A 26,279-nucleotide genomic window follows, 5' to 3' on the forward strand; every position below is an offset into this window, starting at 1 on the left:
GATACTCAGTTTCTGATATTGTGGTGATTCCAAGCTGAGTTGCAGGTCACTAAGAGCTACCCCTTGGATCCCAACCTGGAGCCAGAGGGCTTCTAAGGGCCTTTAGCTCTTGCTAACTTTTCCTCGTCCTGTAATATTGAAAAAGGAGCTGTTCAGCCTCACACTGCTCCTTCTAGAACAAGAAGAAGCCCCAGGGAGAAAGGTTTCCCAAATGCTGGTTCAACTCCTTGGATGCCATCCTACCCTACACTCTGGCCCAGCAATAACTTACTGTTCATTAGTTTCCTGATTATTCTTGAGCATACTTTTGAAAATATTTTGTCCACCATCTCTAGCTGTCCTTAGTAGAAGAGTTGATCTAAATGTCCTAGTCTTCCTTTACCAGAAGCAGAAGTTCTTTGTTTTTTATAGAAAACATTCCTTTCTCTAGCATAGTTTACCAGCATTTTCTTTATAATGTAATTTTTGAGATGCTTTCAAAGCTGATCGTTATGGAGCACTGAAATTTTGTTTTGTTTTGTTTTGTTTTTTTGCGGTACGTGGGCCTCTCTCTGTTGTGGCCTCTCCCGTTGCGGAGCACAGGCTCTGGACGCACAGGCTCAGCGGTCATGGCTCACGGGCCCAGCCACTCCGCGGCATGTGGGATCCTCCCGGACCGGGGCACGAACCCGTGTCCCCTGCATCGGCAGGCGGACTCTCAACCACTGCGCCACCAGGGAAGCCCGGAGCACTGAAAATTTTACTTCCTAATTTTAGTTTGATAGAATATGTAGTGTAGTTCTGGATCTTGATGTAGATGTTAAAACAAGGAGGAGTGATTGTGTGAAAGTCAGAAATATTATGTTACGGGGAACTTTCATTTTTAATCTTATTTTAATCTCATTTGTTTTTACAAAGCTTTTGAGGTACTGCATATGATAGTAGACACTTGAAATAGTATTAAATTAGGCTTTTATTATCTAGAATATGTTAATGGATAAAGGTTTTAACGAAAATGATTAAGTATCTGATGAAAGAACAGGAACTCTGGCTTCTGACTAGGGAACAGTCTCCCCTAGTCAGTGAGAAGGCTCTGGGCCCTGCAGTGCTGGGCGGTTAATGGTGTAGGGGCTCCCCCTGTGAGGACCTGGTGGAGAATGGGGCTGCCCACTGGGCCCTGGATTCCAGCCAGAGGGGCTGGCTGGGCTCGAAAGCGACTGTCACCCAGGCGGCCGGGGATCCAAGTGTGAAGCCAGCAGGGCGACACTTCAAAAGCAGCTCCTTCCACTGTCACCCTGGGAATTACTGAGTGAAACACACATGTAGGACATCTGGTTTCTGTGTTCTTCTTTCTTCAGAGCAGTGAAAATGGTGCTTTTGTCTGAGAAAGGAAGAGAGGAAAAGCCAGATGTGAGCTCAGTGTTTGAGAAACTGTTTGCGTTTCTGCATCTGCTCTATTTGCTCCAGTGATATTTACTGCTTTGTGATTTTTCTTTTCAAAGAAATATATGAGTTAGGCAGTTTCAGTTCAATACGCTCCTCTAGCCGAGGACCTTTCCATGAACTACAACCCATTTTATTCATCTGCTTCCTGGATTTCTCCACTTAGATGTCAGCCCCCTCAGACTTGGCCTGTCCCCTGCCCAAATCATAACATTTCTTCCCTCAATCTGATCCTCTTAGAACAGTTCTTCTCTCTTTCCAGGAGATGAAAAAGCCCAACTACCTGACACAGAATTTTGCCCATTATGTAAGGACGCCCTGCTCTCAGACGGTGTGCACCGTAGACGTGGTTTGAACATGATGATAAAAATGCGCACACCCTGTTATGAAACTCTCCAGCCAAGTCAGAGGGAAATCTGCACAAAACCCCACTTTTTAAAAACACACACTGTTAACGTGGAGAAGGCTTTCATCTCATATTTCAATACAATTTATTTAAAAACCAGGTCACCCTCTTCCTCATTGCTCTCTGCCCTTTGTAATATTTGCCCCTGGAACACACTCTGGGGGCTCGGCTGTGCCACTCTCTCCACCAGCCATCCTTGTGATGACTCGTGACTCGAGAACACATCCTCGTCGGGCCATTCTTGATCAGAGTAACACAAACGGCTCCTCTGACTGCAGAGCCTTTCCAGATAGATGGAGACTAAAGAGACAACCGAATGCAATATGTGAGCCTAGACTGGGCAGGTAAAGGACCTTTATGGGACAACTGTCAAACTTTGGATAGGTCTGAGGAGTAGACTACAGTATTGTGTCAGTGTTAGTTTCCTGATTTTGACCTTTATATATGATTATATATGTTTGTTTTTTAAAAAAATTTTATTTATTTTTGGCTGCGTTGGGTCTTCGTTGCTGTACACGAGCTTTCTCTAGTTGCGGCGAGCAGGGGCTACTCTCCCCTGTGGTGCGCGGGCTTCTCACTGCCATGGCTTCTCTTGTTGCAGAGCACGGGCTCTAGGCACACGGGCTCAGTAGTTGTGGCATGTGGGCTCAGTAGTTGTGGTACACGGGCTTAGTTGCTCTGCAGCATGTGGGATCTTCCTGGACCAGGGCTCGAACCCGTGTCCCCTGCATTGGCAGGCGGATTCTTAACCAATGCGCCACCAGGGAAGTTCTATATGTCTGTTTTTAGGAAATAACACTGAAGTCTTTAGAGATAAAGAGGCATTGTGTCTGCAGTTTCCCTTCAGATATTTCCAGAGAAAAATATATGTGTGAGTTATGTGTGCAGGTGTGGGTATGTACGAACACATGTGGAGGGAGTGGGGAGAATGATAAAGCAAGGTAGGAAATTATGAACATTTGGGCAATCTGGAAAGGCAGAGATGAACTCTTTGTACCATGTTCCCCACCTTTTCCCAAGTCTTAAATTATTTCAAAATAAGAGGTTTAAAAAAAATTGATCCAGGGCTTCCCTAGTGGCGCAGTGGTTGAGAATCTGCCTGCCAATGCAGGGGACACGGGTTCGGGCCCTGGTCTGGGAAGATCCCACATGCCACGGAGCAACTGGGCCCATGAGTCACAACTACTGAGCCTGCGTGTCTGGAGCCTGTGCTCCGCAACAAGAGAGGCCACGACAGTGAGAGGCCCGCGCACTGCGATGAAGAGTGGCCCCTGCTCGCCTCAACTAGAGAAAGCCCTTGCACAGAAATGAAGACCCAACACAGCCAAAAATATAAATAAATAAGTTAAAAAAAAAATTGAACCAGACAGGCGGGAGAGCTAACCAGGAGCAGCCAAAGACGGACAGGAGACCTCTAGACTTGGAATCCTTCTGGCCGCCTTAAGTCTAGTCTGTTCCAAACCAAAGTCCCAATTGTTGAGTCTTTAAGGATCCTCTGTTCTCCTCTTCTTTCAAGCAGGATTCCACCCAAATCCCCTTGCTGGTCTGAACAGACAGTATGTTTTTCTCACCTGGCTGAATTCCCCTGGTTACCCGAAATCCTAGGTCTATGTCTTTTCCCCAAATTCCACCTCTCCCCCAAGAAGCCTATGTAGAAGCCTGAATTCCTCTCTAATATCTCACTGGGATCCACTTTTTCTATCTACTGGAAGAGCCAAACACTGGGTTTATCCATGGCAACGTGTATCAGTCAGGACAGAGTGGGTTATGCTGCAGTAACAAACTTCCCCCAAAGTGTAGCTTACTTAATTAAAGTTGATTTCTCACTCATGCTCCATATGCAGTCTGGTGTGTTAGCTCACCATCGTCACTCAGGAAGCCTGGCTGCTGGAGGCTCTATCTTATCCCATGGTAATCACCACAGGAGACAAAAGGCAATGTGGTGAATTACTCACTGGTTCTTTAAAGTTTCTTCCTAAAACAGACAGATGTTGCTTCCACTTACGTTTCCTTCATCACAGAGTACAGTACTTCATTGCCTTTGTGAGGAGGAGAGGTAGAAATATCTGTAACATCGCTGATGATTCTCACAGGGCTACCTCTCAGCAGGTAAGCTGAATTTAAGTTACGTGTAGAAAAGCAACACAAGAGGCCTGCCTTGTGTTGCTGACAAGCAACAAGCAACGATGCTGACCGTACCAGGGGCAGAGTGGTTAAGACCAATTGGCCAAGAGTCACTGGAGCCTTTCCTCCACTAGGGAGGCTTTTCCGTCTCCCAGCTCCTCTGTGTTCCCACCATGCCCGGCACAGGCTTCCATCATCCTGCTCGTGTTCTTTCACTGTTATTTTCCCGTGGTTATCCGTTAGAGAGATACAGTTTTATGTGCACCACAGATGTTTATTGGGCACCTGCATCCACAGAGGCCACCTGTTATTTGCCAGGCACTGCATGAGGTTCTGGGATGTAAGGATACATAAGACATTGGCTCTGCCCTTGTGGCATTTCCTGACTTGTCACGAAGATGGGAAAACAGATAATTTAGAGCTACGCCCAGGTCAGCGCCCTCACCACGCCTGGTGTGGCCACATGGGGTATCCTGGGAAGCTCTGTCATCCTCATCCTCCAGTGGAGACCCTCTGACCATATTTGGGAGGTGGGAGAGTGGCGAGAGGAGGGGAGGAAGCGGGAGACAGCCCTCCTGCTACATTGAGACACTGTCCACGTTCTCCATTTATTGTTCTCTCTGGCTAACAATAGGGCACACGGCACAAAATGTGCCACTGGGCAGGATTAGAAGTCCTGGTGTAAGGGCTGTCACTGTGTCCTGTTTTGGCAAACAAGAAATATTTATTAGGCGTCTATTGCAATAATAAGGCGAGATCTGCTTACGTTTGGGTGATACTTTATAAATCAGGTTCCCACTGAAAATCGCTGGCTCCTCCTACAAATGACCATGCTGAGGCAGGGAACCTATTGGGCTCCTTAAAAGTCCCGACTGAACTACTTAGAATTCAGGGTCCTGATTCCCCGCCCAGGCACTGGCCACTAACCCATACTGCCTAGACCTTGTCTGAGACTCTGCAAAGATCCTCTACCTGCCTGAGGATCCCACAGTCTAGGGGAAGAGTTTGTACTCCCTCTCGATGGACGTAGGGCAAAGTCGTGTTGATTGAATCACAGCCCTTGGTTTTTCCCTGAGTCAAGTGAATCTATAAGATCTCCCTTTCCTCCCACCTCCTGTTGGGTTTCATGATGAGAAATGCGAGACGAGAGTGACTTTTCAAGGGGTGCAGGAGATCAGAGCTGCCAAAGGTTGCTTTGCTGACTCACGGCTGCCAGTGCATGATGTAATTGCTGTGAGATACAGCAAGATGGGAGAGGGAAGACGAGGCCGGGCTCCTGTCTCCCTCAGCAGGATTCTCTTGTTTGCTGCAACTTGCAGCCAGGGATCGGATGCTGAGTCTCTGGGGCCAACACAAGGATGTGTTGCGGATACAGGCCAGTCTTATCATTTCTATTTGCTACGGTTTGGAAAGACTTCTGGCCTCTGGCTTGCCTTCTGTTGATGAGATAATATATGTAGAGCTCTGAGCACTTATTAAGTGGGTAATAAATGATAACTGCTGTAACAGTAATAATTACAGCAATAATGATCTTAACAGTTACTGGAATAAAGCAGTAGTATTAGAGCAATAATAATTTAGTGATGGAATAGTAAACATAATATTAGAGCAGTCAGTGGCATGATGTGAGGGTTCCGCTGGGTGTGGTCCACCCAGTGGGAAAGAGTTTTATTAGTGATGCTGATAATAAAAAGCAGACTGTATGAGAACTCTCTGTACTTTCCTCTCTGTTTTGCTCTTAACTTAAAACTGCTCTAAAAAGTAAAGCCTATTAAAACATCTTTTAAAAAATAAAAGGAAGAGAAAGAAAGCCGACTGGTGATTGTTGGTGGTGTTATTTTTCAATAATCTGAAGATGACGCACTCCTTTATTTCCTGCACTGGGGTGGACCCGCTTACCCCACCCTTGGTATGCCACTAACAATAATGTTACTTTTAAATTGTTCCATTGGCTACACACGTATTCAAAATGAGTTGCATGTTAATGAGGAAGTAATGTTTGTTAGTACGATGATAATCAATGATGATCAATCGTTCCCGTGTTTCTCTGTTCACAACTGGGTGTTGAATGCTGGTGAAACTGGCCCCCGGGGTACTGCTGGGACCGAAGGCCACAGGTCTTGGGCCTTCTCTGGCGCTCTCCACCGAGTTAAGCAGCCACATCATCTCTACGCAATGAGGCTGCCACGGAGTGGCTTGGCTGTGAGCAGCTCTTCTGGAGAGCACCCACCACACCCTAGCCTCTAGGGACATCTTCCCTAATCCACGGACCAGGGCAGGTCTTGTCCCCAAGTCATCAATATGTTGGCTTCCTTTCCTTTGCCTAATGAAAGGTTCTCTTTTCCTTTGAGCAGGAAAATGCCCAGCTGATCAGAGAAGTGGACGTAGACAAGGTCTCCGCGCTCTCCAGGGACCAGGTGGAGGCCATCAAGCAGCTCTGGCAGGACCCGGGAATCCAGGAATGTTATGACAGGAGGAGGGAATACCAGCTGTCAGACTCTGCCAGATAGTGAGTACAGAGCCCCAGGCTGTGGCCACCCAGGGTGCTTTCAGGCAGGCACGGCCACACTTCAAGGGCGGAGAAATGAGCTACTTGCTAAAATGAGGCACCCGGGGGCCACACTACCTCCCTTCTGCTCGTCGGTAACCCACTCTTACTTTCAGTTGCCTCTCTTCCCACCTCCTGAAATCTTCAGTCCCCCTGTGGAGCCCCAGATAGCTCTCCCTGCCCATATCTACCTTTCCTCGTCAAGTGCTAAGCCTCTGTCCTTTTCAGTGAGAGGGTAAGTCAAATGTGGGCTTCCCTTGGTGGGACTGATCTCATTTGGGGCGCTGAAACTATCTGATTTAAACCAGGACTGCGTCTGCTTCTGGCTTCTACTTCCCCCTCTCCATATCCCTCTGCCTTCTGGGTTCCTGATCAGTAGACAGCAGGTCCAATTGCCCTAAAATCTAAAATCAGAGTTTAGAAGCGCAGTGCAATACACCCGTCAGTGGCTGATCTGGTGCTGCCCTCTAGTGGGCGAGATAGGCTCTGCGGGCCCAGCCATGGAGAAAGCTCAGTCCGGGAGCCCTTTGTTTGCCTACACATTATATTTGGGATCCATAAGGCTCTAGTTTTAAATCAGTAATCCATTGCGTGCACACTCTCCGACGGAGATCACAGGGTTTGATTTTATTAAGAATTTCCCAAGGCAGTGCTTCCATCAGCCAGATCACTGGGCAAATAGTTGTCATGGTCCTTCTTGAAGGGGTGAGGATTCCTGCTTCTTCTGCAACTCAGCTCCTTCCCTCTTGCCCTGCGTCATTTCCGCCCTCTGAAGGCCCTGGAATCCTTTCCCCAGACCCATCCCCTTCTCTTCAGGTGCTGTCATTGCCCTTCGAGCTGGTGTGGGTGGGTAATTCACCCATCATCTGGACAAGCCAGTGGGCAGGAAAGGAAACCAGAATCTTACCTCCTCAGTTTCACTAGCCTCCCTTTGGCATTTGTCCCAGGCTGAGTGTTGAGTGACATTAATCCAGGTTAGCACAACCAATCTGAGTACAGGAACATTTAGGTCCAGCACAGCAGCAAAGGAGGAAAAGGAAGTAAAATAAGCCCTGACACGTTGTTGGATCAGCATAGGAGACAGCTCGCAGGAAGGAAGGCCGTGTCCCCAGGAGGAGGGCAGACTGCCTCTGACAGCTGGGGAGCCAGGGACGGTGCCAAGCCAGCCAAGGCATCCCTGGCCCTTCCCTGGGACAGCCTGTGTCATTTGCTTCTGTGAAGGCCCTGGGGAGTGGCTGGGGCTCTTGATGTAGATCAACTCGGAAAAGAGCCACTGGGCCTGCTGTAGAACTCAGTGGAGCCCTGAAAACTGGGGCAAGTCCACTGAGAAGAATGTGGGGAGTGGCTAGGGTGGTGGACAGAGCTGCAACGACAGAGAAAACGGCACTCACAGACCCGGACAGTGCCCTGCCTTTGGAACTGGCAAGATCCCAGGCACTTGGGCACTTCCTGGGTCCAGGTCAGTGGTTGTCATCCACTCTGCTGGTACTGTCTGCTTATTTGGACAGGTATTCATTTCACAAAAATGTGATGCGTCTCTGCTGTGTGCCAGGCACTGAGGTAAGGGCTACAGGTACAACTGGTGCTCTCTGCCCTGAAGGAACATACAGTCCAGTGGAACGAGACAGGTGTAAATCAAAATATCACAAACGGAAGTCCATGACGATAAGCCCTGGGGCCATGCATGGGGGTGTGGGTCACAGAAGGCTGACCCAGTGGTTTGCTTCCTGCGCTGAGGGCTGCACAGGAATAGGGTTTGCCTGTTACCTCTTGGCTCCCCTTGAGGCCACGTGTTCAGCGCCAGCAGACCTAGGTGAGCTCTGCCTGTAAGGGGGTAGGTGAGGGGTGGAGGGGGTTGGGGGGAGAAGGCGGGGCCACCTCTCTTTGCAGGGGGCTCCAAGTCACCAACGCCGTCATTGGCCAGGGCCTCAGCCATTTATGCAAAAGTGTCTCTTTAAAAGGCCTTAAGATTAAAAAAAAAGTAGTGTCCTCTTGTTTTACCACAGAAAAAGTGACATGTCATAAGCTTAGGGCTTTAATATTTGGCCAAAAATAATCCAAGACAAGCTTTGGGTTATTTTAGGTGTTCAGTTTCCCAGTGTAACAGGGAACTTTTTCTCATTTTGAGAGGACTTCCCATTGGACTAACTCATTGAGCCAAGTGTCCAAGAACAGCATCTACATTCTGTAATGTTCTTGGATGAGGGCGTGTGGGAGGGAGAAGGACCTTTGGGGAGAGGAGGACACGTGAGACGTCAGAGGGCCTGTTCCAATCTCCTCCTCCTGTGGCCCCGCTGGCTCCCTCACTGGCCAGAGTGATGGAGCTGAGAACCAGCAGGAAGAGAGGCGAGCTCTGCACATTTCCCAGAAGGCTCACGAAGGCTTCTGATCCATATTCTCTCCACACAGTTGTAGGAGGGCTGGAGTGTTGGCTCTCACGAAAGTCACTGATGAATCCGTGAATCTGAGTAGGGTCACTGTGAGTTGGGATGACTTCCCTGGAGGGGCATTTCTCCCTTCTCAGCATCTTGTTCTCTAACATCAGTTACCTGACGGACATTGACCGGATCGCCATGCCATCGTTCGTGCCAACGCAGCAAGACGTGCTTCGTGTCCGAGTGCCCACAACCGGCATCATTGAGTACCCATTTGATTTGGAAAACATCATCTTTCGGTAAGTCTGTCACCCCGACATAGTCCGTTAAGAATCTGTCCAGGCTTGGAAGTCCCCAAATGGAGTCTTAAATGTGTTATTGCTAAAAGGGCTTCCATCTCTTAGGGCAATATTGGCCCTCTCCATCACAGGGTATTTAGAATTGTGGTTGGTCTTAAGTTCTACAGTGGAGAGAAAACCACCTTTCTATTCCCCTTAGAGAAGAAGAGACACCCTACTGATGTCTGGAATGATTCTTATGTGTAAAAAACACAGACACAGACACAGACACACACACACAGACACACACACACACACACACACACACACACACACACACACACACACACACACACACACACACACACACACACACACACACACACACACACACACACCTGTATATTTCTGTAACCCACAGAGTGAAGATACTGTTGACTATTTCTCTTCCCTTCTATTCTCTTCTCCAAGATTTATCACTGCAGATTTCAAGGGACTTTTATATCTGTTAGTTCCCTTGTTCCTCCTAATAATTGTTACACACGCTTGTCTAGTTGAGACAGCGTAAGTACAGTCCTGCCGTGTCCAGGTCCTGTCTGTACCCCACCTGCATCTCAGTGCTTCTGGAGCACTGTCATGTTGGGGGAGCCCTCTGATCGAGCCCCTTGATATTCTGCATCTCTGCAAGCACATGCCCTATGCCTGTGTGTCCATAAGTTTATCCAAACCTTTTCAGAATCAACTGCTGCTTGCAACTTCCAAAACCTGACTCTGGTCCACAGATGTAATCCTCTTTAGCCCACTTGACGTTTAAAAACATTTTTGAGCCAATATTTATAAAGACTGGGCTATTTTGCTTAAAACATTTGCTATCTCTTGGTAAGTTGGGGGATAGTTTCTCTTGAAAAGTTGGAGGATCTGGTCCAAGAGCGAGGCTGTGTCTTTGTCCAGCTGCAGCTGCTGCAGTGGTGTAGCAGCCATCCCTTTAGACAGGGCCCAGCACTCTTGAAGTACATGCTTTTCTACTCTAGAGAGGCCCCTTGGACTCATTTCCATAAGCTGGTGGCGTCCAGCTAATGCAGAAAGGATTTGTAGAGTAACTGGAGGAGCCAGTGAAACAAGAAGGGGGAGGGCTGGAAGGAAGCCCAGTGGTCCTGAAGCCTGCCTACCTGCATTTCTCTCTTTTGTGTCTGGTGTCCTGGCACTCTGGTGGTTAGGGCAGTGCCCAAGTGGATGCTTGAGCCTTCTGCCTGGACTATTGCAGCAGCTTCCTAACCAGTGTCTCCAAGCAGGCTCCACCTGAGTGACCTCGGCACACATCTTTAGTAACTTCTCTTACATTCTGTGCCTCCTTTGCTAGGAAACATCCAGTGGTTCCTCATTGCCTAAAGTAGCAGTGCTCAAACATTTTAATCTTAGGATCCCTTTTTATTCTTAAAAATTACTGAGGACCCTAAAGAGTGTGATTTCCATGTCCTTTTCCCCAAAGAGTCATATGTTTCTGTTGAACAGGATGGTGGATGTTGGTGGCCAACGATCTGAAAGACGGAAATGGATTCACTGCTTTGAGAGTGTCACCTCCATTATTTTTTTGGTTGCTCTGAGTGAATACGACCAGGTCCTCGCTGAGTGTGACAATGAGGTATGCTGGGTGAGGAATTCAGTTAGCTGCGGAAGACAGAAACCTATTTCTGCAGTTTGCAAGAAGCCAGCCAGCTCTGGCATTAGACCCTATCCCTTAGGTTAAATCGCCTCGCTCTGCAAAGTGAAGTCTGTGGGCTAACAGCACAGGCGTCACCTGGGTGCTTGTTAGAAATGCACACCTTCTGAATCAACCCAGACCGAATAAATCAGGATCTTTAAGATCCCAGGTAATTTGAGAATCACTAACCTAGAATCCTGGTTCTGAAACTCAGGCGTACACTAAAATCCCCAAGGGACCTTAAAGAAAAACCTGGCGGCTGGGGCCAACCCCCAGAGATTAATTTAATTGGCGCTGTGTGTGGCCTGAGCTTGGGGATCTAATCTAATGCACTACAAAGGGTAGAGCCACTCAAAACCATGGGTCTCAGCCTTGGCTGCATATTTAAAAAAAAAAAAAAAAATCTTTAGGACCCTACAGTAGAGATTCCTATTTCCTGCTTTTGAGTTGGGGGTATCTTCACTAAGCCCCCTGGGGATGTTAATATACAGCCAAAGTTGGACAACACTATTTCTAATAAACTTCATCTGAGAACAGGCTTCCCAGCCTCCATGGCCCATGGCACTCCACATTAGGTCCCTAGCTGAGCTGGCATGGGGAGTGTTGCCATATGCTTGGAGCTGTCCTGGGCCCGCCTGGGATAGCATCTGCCCTTTGCTTTCCCTGGAAGGGACTTGCTCAGGGCAGCTGGGACTGATCCACCCCAGTCAGGCATTCAGTGTCCTCTGCAGAGTGGCCATGACGCTGGCTGGGGGAGCTCTGTTAGCTGGATCTGCCTGGAAAGTGAGGGGAACCGTTGCAGACACTTCTTTGTGAGGTTGGGGGGTATTTTCTGTGTGATAACCATTGTCTTTTCCCCGACCCTTTGCACAAGACCTCTTGACCTTTTACAGTAGAAATATCTCTTGCTTGTAGGGCATGAAAGTAAATCAATAAAGAATTATTTCCAGGATTAGGCCATAATTATGAACAGATTCTATCTGGTATTTATTGAGAGCAGACATTTCTCTGAGGAGCACAGTTACATTAGCTTATTAGTGGAGGATTAGCCCATTTACTAGTGTCACTGTGCAAAGAAGAATAGAAATCTTGGCGGCTGCCCAGCTCTTCCAGTGGAGAGATTTTTTTTAAAAAGTGAAGGTATTGAGTTACCAATATGAAAAATTAGCTCCAAATTTGTCTCAGGAATTACCTAGGACATTTCTCGGGAAACTCAAAGGATTAGTCAGGTGTGCCAGGGGTAAGTACCTTACCCTGATGTGCCTAGAAATTAAATATTTTCTCCTCTCTGAAAAATCCTAGGTATCTGGGGAAAAAAATCCTAGGTTGCCACTCCAGGCTTTTCCATCCTAGTTGCAGACATGTGTTGCATCCACGCACTATGCCGTAGAGGAATTGTTTTTTCATATGTTGTATTTTCTTGGAGATCATTATTGGTAAGATTATAATAAATTTTAAAGAAGCTTTAAAAACAAGTGAGATGTTACCTTTCTGGTAGTAAATTCCAGAATTGATCTCCAGAAACGTACTGAGTAGGATAATGGGCCCAGGAGTTGGGAGTTGTAGGAATAGAAATTTAGGGCGTGTCCCTCTGGAGCCGGTGCACTGGGCTTTCGTGTTTCTCAGTCTAAAGGAAGGAAGGAAAGTGTTTCTTTCCTCTTAGAAATACTTGAGAGCGGAATGCTAGCCAGAACAATTATTTGTCACCAGATAAGATTTATATGTGCCCTGTCTGCTCTCCATAAATTAGGATCACTTAATATTTTCTTGCCGGTGTCTAATGGCCAGAAATGATTACTGTCCTTCTGCATAGCTTCCACTAGGTTGTACTATTATACAGTCTTGGAAAAGTACTTAAATTTTGTGAACGATAGTATGCTCACCTATAAAACGGGGACCCGTTCCCCTTGGGGAGCTCGCTTGTGTTACACACGTGTCAAGCATGGTGCAGGGCAGGTGCTCAGGAGCGTTAGTTCCCTTCTCTGCCAGCGTCCAGCATTCCTAAGGGCGGTGGCCCTGCCGGAAGAGCCTTCCTTCCTCTCATTGTCACCGGCCTCCTGACACCCAGCCTGGAAGCCCACACCCAATTAAAGTGTGTCTCAGGTCGGTCTGCACCTCTGAACTGCCCCAACTTGGTAATCCCAGTAGTTATACACAGAAAACTTCCCGTCAGCTATGGGTTTGAACCTGCTTTTTCCAAGTTGCACAGAAGCCTTTCTTATATCCTTATGTGTTTTGGGGTCAGAGAAGAGTTTGGGTGCTACAGGAGAGGAGATCCGGAAGGGGGTGATTAATGAGAGGGTGGGGACCAGGGAAATAGCGGCTGGAGACCCCACTTGCTCAGCAGCCTCAGCAAGGACAGCGACCTGGAGACGGCAGCTGGGTAAGAGGAGGACAGATGGGTGGAGCCAGTGATTTGGTATGTTGTTCCCGAAGCGTTGCTTTTCTTTCTAATTTATCCTAAGTCTCTTGTTTTTCACTTAGAACCGCATGGAGGAAAGCAAAGCCTTATTTAAAACCATCATCACCTACCCCTGGTTTCTGAACTCATCGGTGATTTTGTTTTTAAACAAGAAGGATCTTTTGGAGGAGAAAATCATGTACTCTCATCTAATTAGCTATTTCCCAGAATACACCGGTAAGTAAGTGTCCATCTTGCTGCCCTGGCCTCCCTGGCATCAGTTCAGAGTTCTCAGCATGGCTCGCAGGGGCCTCCCTGATCTGCCTCTAATGGACTTTCTCCCCATTCCTCACCTCTGAATGGAAGCTCCAGTTGAATCACCATGTGTTTTCACCTCAGCACCTCCGCACACGCCTCTCCCAATGCCTGGAATACACTGCCAGCTCCTCTGCTAACTCCACTTTGTTCTCTGAGACCCGGCTCAGGCACTTCCCCCTTTGGGAAGTCCACCCCCCCTCATGCTCCCTTGGGGGCCTGGGCTTGCCTTGCTCTCTCTCGGCCTTCAGCTCTCACCCCAGTCAGATCCTGAGGGCAGAGACTGGGCCTGACTCACCTTTGCACTTCCAGGGCTAGTCAGAGCACCTGGCACTTCTGATGTGTAAGGTGAAGTGTGGCAGCCCTTTACCAGACGCAGGGTAGACGCTGAAGGTGTCTATATGACCTATCCAAGGCAGGAGACTTTATGCCCTATTGCTAATTATTTCTGGTGTAGAACCGTTACCAAATTTGACATTGATATTTAGAGGAGTAGTGTTTAAGCACTCTCCTTTTTCCCTTTATTCTCCACGTTGCCATGTAGTATACGGCTCTCAAGCTTTAGAGTCAGACTTGGGTGACTAGTTATGTTAGTCCCCATATTCTTTCTCTTTGCTCTCCTAGTTCACTTAAGAATTACCTCTTCAAAAGTGGTCCAAATCAGAAAATTAAATTAGGTCATTTTTCAACAAATCTCCTTAAAGTATGATTTTTAGATACCAGGGGACACTTTAAAATACTCTTTTGCAGGTTAATAATAAGGTATAATAAAAATAGTGTCCCAGGTAAATGAGTCTCTAGAGAGAAGATGGCTCAAAGGAGGATTCCAAATAAGAACAAGAGTGCATTGAAAATGATTTTGGGAGGACGTGGTGGTGAGTTGGGATCTTTCTTTTTTCTTCCTCTAACTGCCCTCATGACTAGGACCAAAGCAAGATGTCAAAGCTGCCAGAGACTTTATCCTGAAGCTCTATCAAGATCAGAATCCCGACAAAGAGAAAGTCATCTATTCCCACTTCACATGCGCTACAGACACAGAGAATATCCGCTTCGTGTTTGCTGCTGTGAAAGACACAATTCTACAACTAAACCTGAGGGAATTCAACCTAGTTTGAAAGCTGCTGCCCACTCCTTACCCAGGCCAGCAAACCGGATTTGCAAGCTCCTCGTGTTTTTATTTGTAAGTGCTTCTGACCTCGCCCGGCCCAGCCCAGAGGTGGCACCAAGTCCATCCTGCAGGCCACAGGGACGGGGATGGGTGATGGAGCTTGTAAGGTATTTGAGTTTAGCAAAACTTTTTCAAAGTCTTTATTCCCAAATTGTTTTTACATTTCTTTTCTTGACTTTAGGCTGTAAGATTTTTGTGTAATTTTTGAAGTTGATATTTTATAGCATTTTTAAGAACCACTGTGATTTACGATTTTGTTTTTTTTAATTGAAGTGTGTGTAAGAATAGCCGTTAAAAAAAAAACCCACATAACAGAGGACTCAATTTATAGGTCATGCTTTGAGACCTCTAGGATTATCCTTTTTTTAAACTAAATCTTGTAATTGAGTGTTTTTCTCTCTTCATGCTGAAGTATACCTTTAACATGCAAGCAGAGACTTTTTTTTTAAAAACAGATGGTTCTTCTTTGTGTTAACTTTCTAAGGCAAATTAATGACAGTATCAGTACCTCTAATTTAGTTTTGCCACAATTTGGTCACTACGGAACCAAAGCTGACATAAGAAGATAAATGGGCTCTAGATAGTATATATGTTGTATTGGTGGAAAATGTGTGTGTGTGTGTGTAAATGAGCAGGTCTTAGAAACTTATGAAGTAAGTTTAAAAACCCAACCTGTTTAACAAAGGTAATGTAAGCCCTGCCGAAGGTCTGATGCCCACCACAGATTTGCTGTTTGACCCACGTGTGCTGTGCCTTTCTGAGGCAGCTAAGAATATACCGTTTTTCCATTAGCATTGGACTATGTTGTGTTTCCTTGAGCTCATGGTTGACTGATTGATAGTTATGCTCCTAAAAAGAAGAATGCTGTGACTTTAATAGTTAATAACTCCTTAGAGGGGAGGAAAACTAATTTTACCTCCACCCTTCTAGGTTCCTGGCTGAGACCCCACCCCTGTAATATAAGATTAACAGGAGAAAGGTAACAGAAGTCTAACACCATTTATACCTCCTGTATACATGGGAGCTGCCCTGGAAAACTGAGTTTAACTCCCCTGAAATGGCCCAAGCCATCACCTTAATTACCTTCTTCAGCTAAAGACACAAGAAAGATGGAGGAGGAGGGAAGGTCAGTTATGGGAGGTTAACAGGAACAGGTAAAGCACAGTAGAAAAGGGTAAGGTTGTTTTGCAGAATTAAGTTGGGCACCTTCCCCATTGATAAAGAGTTTCTTGTCATTTAGAGTCACCCTTCTCTTCTAGGTACAGAGAGGGAGACACGCTTAAAATGGAGAGTTCCCTTATAAATGTAAATTTCCCTAACAATAGGTTTTCCGAGCTTTTCCTGTGTCTGTCGTTTCTTAAAAATAATCACCAAAAAGCACATGAACAGATGCTAAATCAAAACTACAATGAGGTATCACTTCACACCAGTCAGAATGGCCATCATCAAAAAATCTACAAACAATAAATGCTGGAGAGGGTGTAGAGAAAAGGGAACCCTCTTGCACTGTTGGTGGGAATGTAAATTGGTACAGCCACTATGGAGAGTCCTTAGACAACTAAAAATAGTTACCATATGACCCAGCAATACCACTCCTGGGCATATATCCGGAGAAAACCATAATTCAAAAAGACACATGCACCCCAACGTTCATGGCAGCACTATTTACAATAGCCAAGACAGGGAAGCAACCTAAATGTCCATCGACAGAGGAATGGACAAAGAAGATGTACATATATACAATGGAATATTACTCAGCCATTAAAAAGAATGAAATAATGCCATTTGCAGGAACATGGATGGATCTAGAGATTATCATACTAAGTGAAGTCAGAAAGAGAAAGACAAATATATAATATCGCTTATATGTGGAATCTAAAAAAATGGTACAAATGAACTTATTTACAAAACAGAAATAGACTCACAGATGTAGAAAACAAACATGGTTACCAAGTGAGGGGGAGGGATTAAATTGGGAGATTGGTATTGATACATATACAGTACTATATATAAAATAGATAACTAATAGGAACCTACTCTATAGCACAGGGAACTCCACTCAATACTCTGTAATGCCCTATTTGGGAAAAGAATCTAACAACTAAACTAACAATAGTCAGCTCAAAGTAATCCTTATACTGAAGAAGCAAATTTTGGGGTGGCATATTCTGTTCCTCTTCAGTCCTGCCTTTGAAAGCTCAATGAGGGACTTCCCTGGTGGTCCAGTGGGTAAGACTCCATGCTCCCAATGCAGGGGGTCCAGGTTCAATTCCTGGTCAGGGAGCTGGATCCCACACGCATGCCACAACTAAGAAGCCCACATGCTGCAACTAAAGATCCTGCATGCCACAACAGAGATCCCCCATGCTGCAATGTCCCAATGCAGGGGGCCAAGGTTCAATCCTTGGTCGGGGAACTAGATCCCACATGCATGCCGCAACTAAGAAGTCCACATGCCACAACGAAGAGCCGGCACAGCCAAAGTAAATAAATAAATAAATAAATAAATTTTTTTTAAAAGTTCAATTAAGTTTCACAGTCTAGAAGCTAGGTTGATAGAGTGCTCTATTATTTCATTGAACCAACCTCTTAATCTCGAGGACAGGTCAGCTCAGTTAAACAGTTGTGTCTCATTTCAGGAGCTGGTGTTGCAGGTGGGATCCCGAAGTTAGCTTTATACGGTGCGAACAATTGGGTATTAATAAGAGGCATGTCTATGGAAACAAGAGAAAAACAAAAGTTAGTGGTTGGGTCAAATTATAAACTCAGCCTGAGTCCCGAAGGCTGCCAGTCAGATTTCTAGATGTTGGGGTTGAAGCGTCTTCTGCAATTTGAATTTGTCTGATGTCATCGGATGTTCAGATAAACTTCCTGAGTGGTCCACACAGCAACAGGCACAAAGATGATCTAAACGTGAGCCGCTGGGGTCACTTCTCTGAACTTTATGTCAGTCCATTCACATTCAGTTTGCAGGGCTTTGGGAAATAACTTTTGCAAAAGCACAACAATAACGTTCATAAATGACAAAAGACTTAAAAACAGCCATGGTTAAAGATATAATGAGCCTTTGTTATAATGCAATTGACAAGGAAATATGTTTATGTCTGTGACATACATTTTAAGATAATACTAGAATTACAAGTGATAATATTATATCAGGACATGTCAGATTTCTAGGAACTTCATACAATTTGTTCTTAGTGATTCCAAGTCAAAAGAGTGGAAGAAAATTGGAAACGTTAGTTTGAAGAGATATAGCCAGATTATTTGAGGAAAGTAGGATCTAGTCCAGTTTACAGGAAAATAATGAAACTTCAGACAGTTAACAGGACTAGAACCTGATATCCACAAGGGTATATTATTTACAGAAGCATCATTTTTCTCTCTACAATCAGCCACATTTTTACCAAAGGAGAAGATTTCCATTCCAACTGAGATGGAAATAACATTACTGTGTTCTGGAGCTTTGGGGTTTAGTACAATTTACCTTTGTAAAGTCTGTATAAAGCATTCAGCAAAGGCCTTCGAATGCTCTCCTTGAGTGTACAATTCAACCTTGGACCAGTTCACTCTTGCTTCTGTCATCCTCTGAACACTAACCTCCACTGATCCATTTCCTGATCATTTGCAGGAGAGCCTGGGAGAAATTCTGGTCATCTGTTTCCTTGGTTGGGAGTTGGGTGGGGGTGGGGGGTCCACTAGGGGGCTGTCTGGCTTCTCTGATAACTGCAGTATAATTATGGGTGGGAAGAATACCCCCGAGCAACCAGTCAAGGTCCTTGTGAGTGAGGTTGTGAATGGCCACTGATCTTTCTAACTCTAAATCTGGTAGGATCTTCTGAAAGTGCAGGCAAAAGGGGCTTTGTAATTTTACCTTGTTAAAAGAGTCCCTAAGGCTAGACACCATACTCCTTTGTGTCCTCTTTTCAATTTGATCTTTCCATAGGTACTAATAAGACAATTCCTTAAAATGAGAATTTTTTCCCAATTTTATAAGTTTCCAATTGGAAAATTTTTTTCCTATTTTATCAAAGTTTTTCCAGTTCAAAAGATCCATCATCTTGCCATTGATGAGTAGGATCTTCAATGGTATATTAATCTCAATAGCAACTCAAACCAGTACGGCTCTTTATGGCTTAACCGTGGATGCAAGAGGTGTCCCCTAGGACAGTGCAAAAGCCTGACCCTCATAATGTCAAGAAAGTTCACTCCCAGAGTTAGCCTAAGAAAGCAAAGAGCTTCTTTGTCACAGGTGGTAGGAATGGTGTACTGAAAACAATCTCTCACGTTTTCTGTGAGAACATGAAACACCTCCAGTCACAAACCTGCTAATCTGTAATACCAGGCAAGACACTACTGGAATGGGGCTTTTCCACCACTAACAAGACAACAGAGGTTGAGACGCCAAACGCCCCTTATGGACTAGGACCCCTTAAGACAAACTCCCCGGAGAGCTGGCACAGTGGGACAAAGAGAATGTGTTTCGAGTTGCCATCCTATAGTGGCTGCCGGATACAGGCTGATACTAGCACCTTCCAGCTGGTGATGAGAGAGTTTTCTTACTAGTCAAAAAGCCAAGCTCTCAAGACAAAGAACAAGATGAAAGGAAAACCTTATCTGACCTGTGGTTCTCCTCCTTATGACAAATGACACAAAAGACAGAGACAACATAAGACCATCTATGGAAGGGAAAGGATGACCATCTATGGAAGGGAAAGGATCAACAGAAAACAAGAGTGCTTATAACAAAATCTTTACCAGTCTTTATGCTCAAGGAACTAATTCACACAAATATTTTCTTCTGTTAATCTAAATTTGGAAAGAATAAGGTGAAATTTCCCCTTCCTCTCTCTACTGGGCCCTATAGACAGAGATCCGAGAGAGGTGACTTTGGTTAAGAATTCTTACCCTTTGCTGGCTTCTGCCAGTTTTCCAGGTTCCTATCTTCAGGCTCCAGAAGAAGTACAGTGTTTCAGCAGATCCCATCACGGGTCACCAAACTGTCAGTGAGGAAAAAAAATTTTCCCTCTACCATTCTAGGTTGTTGGCTGAGACCCCGCCCCTGTAATAAAAGACAGATTAACAGGAGAAAAACAAATAGAAAACAAATAACATGTATACATCCTGTATACATGGGGGAGACCCTGGAAAACTAACTCCCTCAAATAGCCCAAGCCATCATCTTAAATTCCTTTTTCAGCTAAAGATACAAGAAAAATGTTGGGAGGTGGAGAAGGCCAGTTATGGGAAGTTACTAGGAAAAACACAGTAAACAGAGTAAGGTTGTTATGCAGATTTAAGTTGGGTATTTTCTCCACTGATAAGAGTTTCTTGTGATTTAGAGTCATCCTTCTCTTCCTGGCACAGATTAGAAGACACACTTACAAATAAAAATTTCTCTTATAAATGTAAATGTCTCCTACAAATGAGTAACTTCTACTAGATTTTTAGAGCTTTTCTTCTGTCTGTTTCTTAAAAATAATCCGCTCAAAATAATCCTTATGCCAAAGAGGCATATTTTGGGATGGCATATTCTGCGCCCCTTCATCCTCCTTTTTGAGGCAAGTCTATTCATCATCGCACTGAGGTTCCCTTAGTAGCTGGCTCAGTAAAGCAGAAGCAGAATCACCTGGGAAGTGCAGAGTGCTTCAAATCAAAGGCCCAAGATGGTTTTGTTTCTGTTTTTTATTTGAAGGTGTGTACACACATATAAATACACATACACACGTAAGCACATCGTTCAGAGATTTAAGATGTGACGTGTTTTATCACCAGTCTACAAAATGTACCCAGATTAGTTACATATGTTATGGAACAATCAGCATTCCTGTAACTGCAATAAGCCTTTATCAGCCACTAAGGATAGTCAGGTTCTCATTCTGTTGGAACACTTCCAAGTGTGACTCTATTGAAGAAGAGAAGAACAGCTATGCTGGAAAAGACAGAAATTAAGCTTATAAGAGGCTAGTGATTCTACAATAGTAATATTAAGCTTTAAAAGCTAAACTTCACTCAAGAAATGAAGGCAAAAGCAACAGTTTTTGTGAAACCTGACAACGATATTAAAATTTTATCTAGAACAGTAACAGTCCAGGAATAGCCAAGACAATTTTGCACAAGAAAACAAAGAACGGGAGACATGGAAGCAGGTGCCAATCGCTGCCCCTGCTGTCCCGGGAGTGCATGGGCTGCCACCACCACTAAGAAACACAGGAGCACATGCCAGTTGCTGCCCCCACTATCCCGGGGGCATGGGGGCCACTGCTGCCACTGGAAGACCCATGAACAGGGGCTGATTGCTGCCTCCACCGTACTGGGAGCACACACGGGGCACCGCACCCACACACCCCATATAATCAAACCCCATACCCACTGGGTAGGTGACCCACAAACTGGAAAATAATTATGTCACAGAGGTTCTCCCACAGGAGAGTTCTGAGCCCCACGTCAGGCTCCCCAGCCGGAGGGTCCGGCATCAGGAGGAGGAGTCCCCAGAGCATTTAGCTTTGAAGGCCAGTGGGGCTTGAGTGCAGGAGCTCCACAGGACTGAGGGAAACAGAGACTCCACTCTTGGAGGGCGCACACAAGTTTTCACGTGCACGGGGACCCAGCACAAAGCAGTGACTTCATAGGAGACTGGACTAGACATACTAGACATACTGCGGGTATTGGAGGGTCTCCTGAAGAGGTGGGGGTTGATTGTGGCTCTCTCTGTGCGAGGACACCTGTGGTGAAGGACCCAGGGAATATTGATTGGTGTGAGCTCTCCCAGAGGTCACCATTTTGGCACCAAGAAGTGGGCCCCACCCTACACCCTGCAGGCTCCAGTGCTGGGAGGCCTCAGGCCAAACAACCAGCAGTCGTGGGGTGGGGAGACATAGCCCCACCCATCAGCAGACAGGCAGCCTGAAGTTGTACTGAGCTCACAGCCACCTCTAAACACACTCCTTGACACATTTCTGCCCACCAGAGGGACAAGACCCACATCCAAGCACCAGTGGGCAGGCGCCAGTCCCTCCCACCAGGAAGCCTGCACAAGCCCCTAAATCAATCTCACCCACTGGGGGGGCAGACACCAGAAGCAAGAGGAACTACAATCCTGCAGCCTGAGGAAAGGAGACCAAAAACACAGAAAGTTAGACAAAATGAAATGGCAGAAAAACATATTCCAGACAAGCGAACAAGATAAAACCCCGGAAGAACAACTAAGTGAATTGGAGATAGGCAATCTATTTGAAAAACAATTCAAGGTAATGATAGTAAAGATGACCCAAGATCTTGGAAAAAGAATGGAGGCACAGACCAAGGAGATACAAGAAATGTTTAACAAAGAGCTAGAAGATTTAAAGAACAAACAGATGAACAATACAATAATTGAAATGAAAAATACACTAGAATGAATCAATAGCAGAATAAGTGAGACAGAAGAACAAATAAGTGAGCTGAAAGAGTGGTGGGAATCACTGCCACAGAACAGAATAAAGAAAGAAGAATGAAAAGAAATGAGGACAGTCTAAGAGACTTCTGGGACAACATTAAACACACCAACATTCCCATTACAGGGGTCCCGGAAGAGAAGAGAGAGAGAAAGGACCTGAGAAAACATTTGAAGGGATTATAACTAAAAACTTCCCTAACATGGGAAAGGGAATACTCACTCAAGTCCACGAAGTGCAGAGTCCCATACAGGATAAACCCAAGGAGGAACATGTCGAGACACATATATTAGTAAAACTGACAAAAATTAAAAACAAAGAGAAAATGTTAAAAGCAACAAGGGAAAAGCAACAAATAAGAAACAAGGGAATCCCCATAAGGTTATCAGCTGATTTTTTCAGCAGAAACCCTGCAGGCCAGAAGGGAGTAGCACTATGTATTTAAGTGATACAAGGGAAAAACCTACAACCAAGAGTACTCTACCCAGCAAGGCTCTTGTTCAGATTTGACAGAGAAATGAAAAGCTTTACAGACAATCAAAAGCTAATAGAATTCAGCACCACCAAACCAGCTTTACAACAAATGCTAAAGGAACTTCTCTAGGCAGAAAAGGCCACAACTAGAAACAAGAAAATTACGAATGGGAAAGCTCACCAGTAAAGGCAAACATACAGTAAACGTAGGAAATCATTTACACACAAATTTATCAAAACCAGCAATCCTGAGGAGAGTACAAATGCAGGGTACTGGAAATGCATTTGATATTAAGAGACCAGCAACTTAAAACAATCTTGTTTATATACAGAGTGCTATATCAAAACCTCATGGGAACAGCAAACCAAAAACCTACAATAGATACACATACAAAAAAGAAAAAGCAATCCAAACACAACACAAAAGATAGTCACCAAATCACAAGGAAAAAAAAAGAGGAAGGGAAGAAAAAAGACCTACAAAAACAAATCCAAAACAATTAACAAGATGGCAATAAGAACATACATATGATAATTACTTCAAAGGAAAATGGATTAAATGCTCCAACCAAAAGACACAGGCTGGCTGAATGGACATGAAAACAAGACCTGTATATACAGTGTCCACTAGAGACCCACTTTAGATCTAGGGACATATACAGACTGAAAGCAAGGGGATGGATAAAGGTATTCCATGCAAATGGAAATCAAAAGAAAGCTGGAGTAGCAATACTCATATCAGACAAAATCGACTTTAAAATGAAGATTTATAAGAGACAAAGAAGGACACTGCATAATGATAAAGGGATCAATCCAAGAGATCTAACACTTGTAAATATACATGTGCCCAACATAGGAGCACCCCAATATATAAGGCAAATGCTAACAGCCATAAAAGGAGAAATCAACAGTAACACAATAAAACTGGGGGACTTTAACACCCCACTTACATCAATGAACATCATCCAGACAGAGAATCAATAAGGAAACACAGGCCTTAAATGACACATTAGACCAAGGGGATTAACTGATATTTACAGAACATTCCATCCAAAAGCAGCAGAATACACCTTCTTCTCAAGTGCACATGGAACATTCTCCAGGATAGATCACATTCTGGGCCACATAGCAAGCACTGAGTAAATTTAAGAAAACTGAAATCATATCAAGCAACTTTCCCGACCACAACACTATGAGATTAGAAATCAATCACAAGAAAAAAACTGTAAAAAACACCAACATGGGGCTTCCCTGGTGGTGCAATGGTTGAAAGTCCGCCTGTTGATGCAGGGGACACGGGTTCATGCCCCGGTCCTGGAAGACCCCACATGCCGCGGAGTGGCTGGGCCCATGAGCCATGGCCGCTGAGCCTGCGCGTCCGGAGCCTGTGCTCCGCAACAGGAGAGGCCACAATAGTGAGGGGCCTTCGTACCGGAAAAGAAAAAAAAAAAAACAAAAAACCCACTAACATGTGGAGGCTAAACAATATGTTACTAAACCACCAATGGACCACTGAAGAAATCAAAGAGGAAATCAAAAAACACTAGAGACAAATGACAATGAAAATACCACACTCTAAAACCTATGGGATGCAGCAAAAGCAGTTCTAAGAGGGAAGTTTATAGCAATAAAATCTTACCTCAGGAAACAAGAAAAATCTCAAACAACCTAACTTTACACCTAAAGCAACTAGAGAAAGAAGAACAAACAGAACCCAAAGTTAGCAGAAGGAAAGAAATCATGAAGATCAGAGCAGAAATAAATGAAATAAAGAAGAAGAAAACAATAGAAAAGTCAATGAAACTAAAAGCTGGTTCTTCAAAAAGATAAACAAAATTGATAAACCTTTAGCCAGACTCATAAAAAAAGGGAGAGGGCTCAAATCAATAAAATTAGAAATGAAAAGAAGTGACAACTGAAACTACAGAAATTCAAAGGATCATAAGAGACTACTACAAGCAACAATATGCCAATAAAATGGACAACCTGGAAGAAATGGACAAATTCTTAGAAAGCTACAAACTTCCAAGACTGAACCAGGAAGAAATAGAAAACATGAACAGACCAATCACAAGTACTGAAATTGAAACTGTGATTTAAAAAACTTCCAACAGACAAAAGTCCAGGACCAGATGGCTTCACAGGTGAATTCTGTCAAACATTTAGAGAAGAGTTAACACCTGCACTTCTGAAACTCTTCCAAAGAATTTCAGAGGAAGGAACACTCCCAAACTCACTCTATGAGGCCACCATCACCTTGATACCAAAACCAAGCAAAGATACCACAAAAAAAGAAAATTACAGGCCAACATCTCTGATGAACATAGATGCAAAAATCCTCAGCAAAATACTAGCAAACCAAATCCAACAATACATTAAAAGGATCATACACCATGATCAAGTGGGGTTTATCCCAGGGATGCAAGAATTCTTCATTATCCACAAATCAATCAGTGTTATATACCACATTAATAGACTGAAAAATAAGAGCCATATGATCATTTCAGTGGATGTAAAAAAACCTTTTGACAAAACTCAACACCCATTTATGATAAAAACTCTCCAGAATGTGGGCATAGAGGGAACCTACCTCAACATAATAAAGACCATATATGCCAAGCCCACAGCTAACATTATTCTCAATGGTGAAAATCTGAAAGCATTTCCTCTAAGATCAGGAACTAGACAAGGATATCCACTCTTGCCACTTTTATTCAACGTAGTTTTGGAAGTCCTAGGCATGGCAATCAGAGAAGAAAAGGAAATAAAAGGAATCCAAATTGGAAAAGAAGTAAATTTGTCTCTGTTTGCAGATGACATGATACTATACATAGAAAATCCTAAAGATGCTATCAGAAAACTACTAGAACTCATCAATGAATTTAGTGAAGTTGCAGGATACAAAATTAATACACAGAAATATTTTGTATTCCTATACACTAACAATGAAAGAGCAGAAAGAAATTAAAGAAACAGTCCCATTTACCATCACATCAAAAAGAATAAAATACATAGAAATAAACCTACCTAAGGAGGCAAAAGACCTGTACTCTGAAAACTATAAGACGTTGATGAAAGAAATCGAAGATGCTATAAACAGAGGGAAAGATACACCATGTTCTTAGATTGGAAGAATCAATATTGTCAAAATGACTGTACCACCCAAGACAATCTACAGATTCAATGCAATCCCTATCAAATTACCAATAGCATTTTTCACAGAACTAGAACAAAAAAATTTTAATTTGCATGGAAACACAAAAGACCCCGAATAGCGAAAGTAATCCTCAGAAAGAAATATGGAGCTGGAGGATTCAGACTCCCTGACTTCAGGCTATACTGCAAAGCTACACTAATCAAAACAGTATGGTACTGGCACAAAAACAGAAATCAGATCAATGGAACAGGATAGAAAGCCCAGAAATAAACCGATGCACCTATGGTCAATCTACGACAAAGGAGGCAAGAATATACAATGGAGAAAAGACAGTCTTTTCAATAAGTGGTGCTGGGAAAACCAGACAGCTACATGTAAAAGAATGAAATTAGAACATTCTCTAGTACCATACACAAAAATAAACTCAAAATGGATTAAAGACCTAAATGTAAGGTCAGACACTATAAAACTCT

General features: G+C 44.3%; 1 protein-coding gene and 1 long non-coding RNA gene across 3 annotated transcripts in view; one reads left to right on the forward strand and one right to left on the reverse strand.

The window, feature by feature from the left end:
- GNA14 (G protein subunit alpha 14) overlaps positions 1–15,593 on the forward strand; it is a 191,815-nt gene extending 176,222 nt beyond the window's left edge. Inside the window, exons 1-6 of one of the 2 annotated variants that reach the window (XM_060300818.2) lie at positions 5,962–6,154; positions 6,307–6,461; positions 9,046–9,174; positions 10,666–10,795; positions 13,340–13,493; positions 14,496–15,593. In XM_060300818.2, coding sequence (XP_060156801.1) covers positions 5,963–6,154; positions 6,307–6,461; positions 9,046–9,174; positions 10,666–10,795; positions 13,340–13,493; positions 14,496–14,686 — 951 coding nt within the window. In that variant the 5' untranslated portion in view covers position 5,962 and the 3' untranslated portion in view covers positions 14,687–15,593. Of the gene's footprint in view, positions 1–5,961; positions 6,155–6,306; positions 6,462–9,045; positions 9,175–10,665; positions 10,796–13,339; positions 13,494–14,495 lie in introns of those variants that run through there. The other variant, XM_030876969.3, reaches the window with a different exon arrangement.
- On the reverse strand, positions 941–24,498 carry LOC115863790 (uncharacterized). The gene is made up of 3 exons (XR_004043676.2): positions 19,648–24,498; positions 17,326–17,453; positions 941–1,360 (listed from the first exon to the last, which is right to left on the reverse strand). It is a non-coding gene; the product is annotated as an uncharacterized lncRNA (long non-coding RNA).
- Positions 24,499–26,279: the final 1,781 nt, after the last annotated feature.

Source organism: Globicephala melas, chromosome 6, assembly GCF_963455315.2.
Source record: "Globicephala melas chromosome 6, mGloMel1.2, whole genome shotgun sequence".
NCBI classification, from domain to species: Eukaryota; Metazoa; Chordata; class Mammalia; order Artiodactyla; family Delphinidae; genus Globicephala; species Globicephala melas.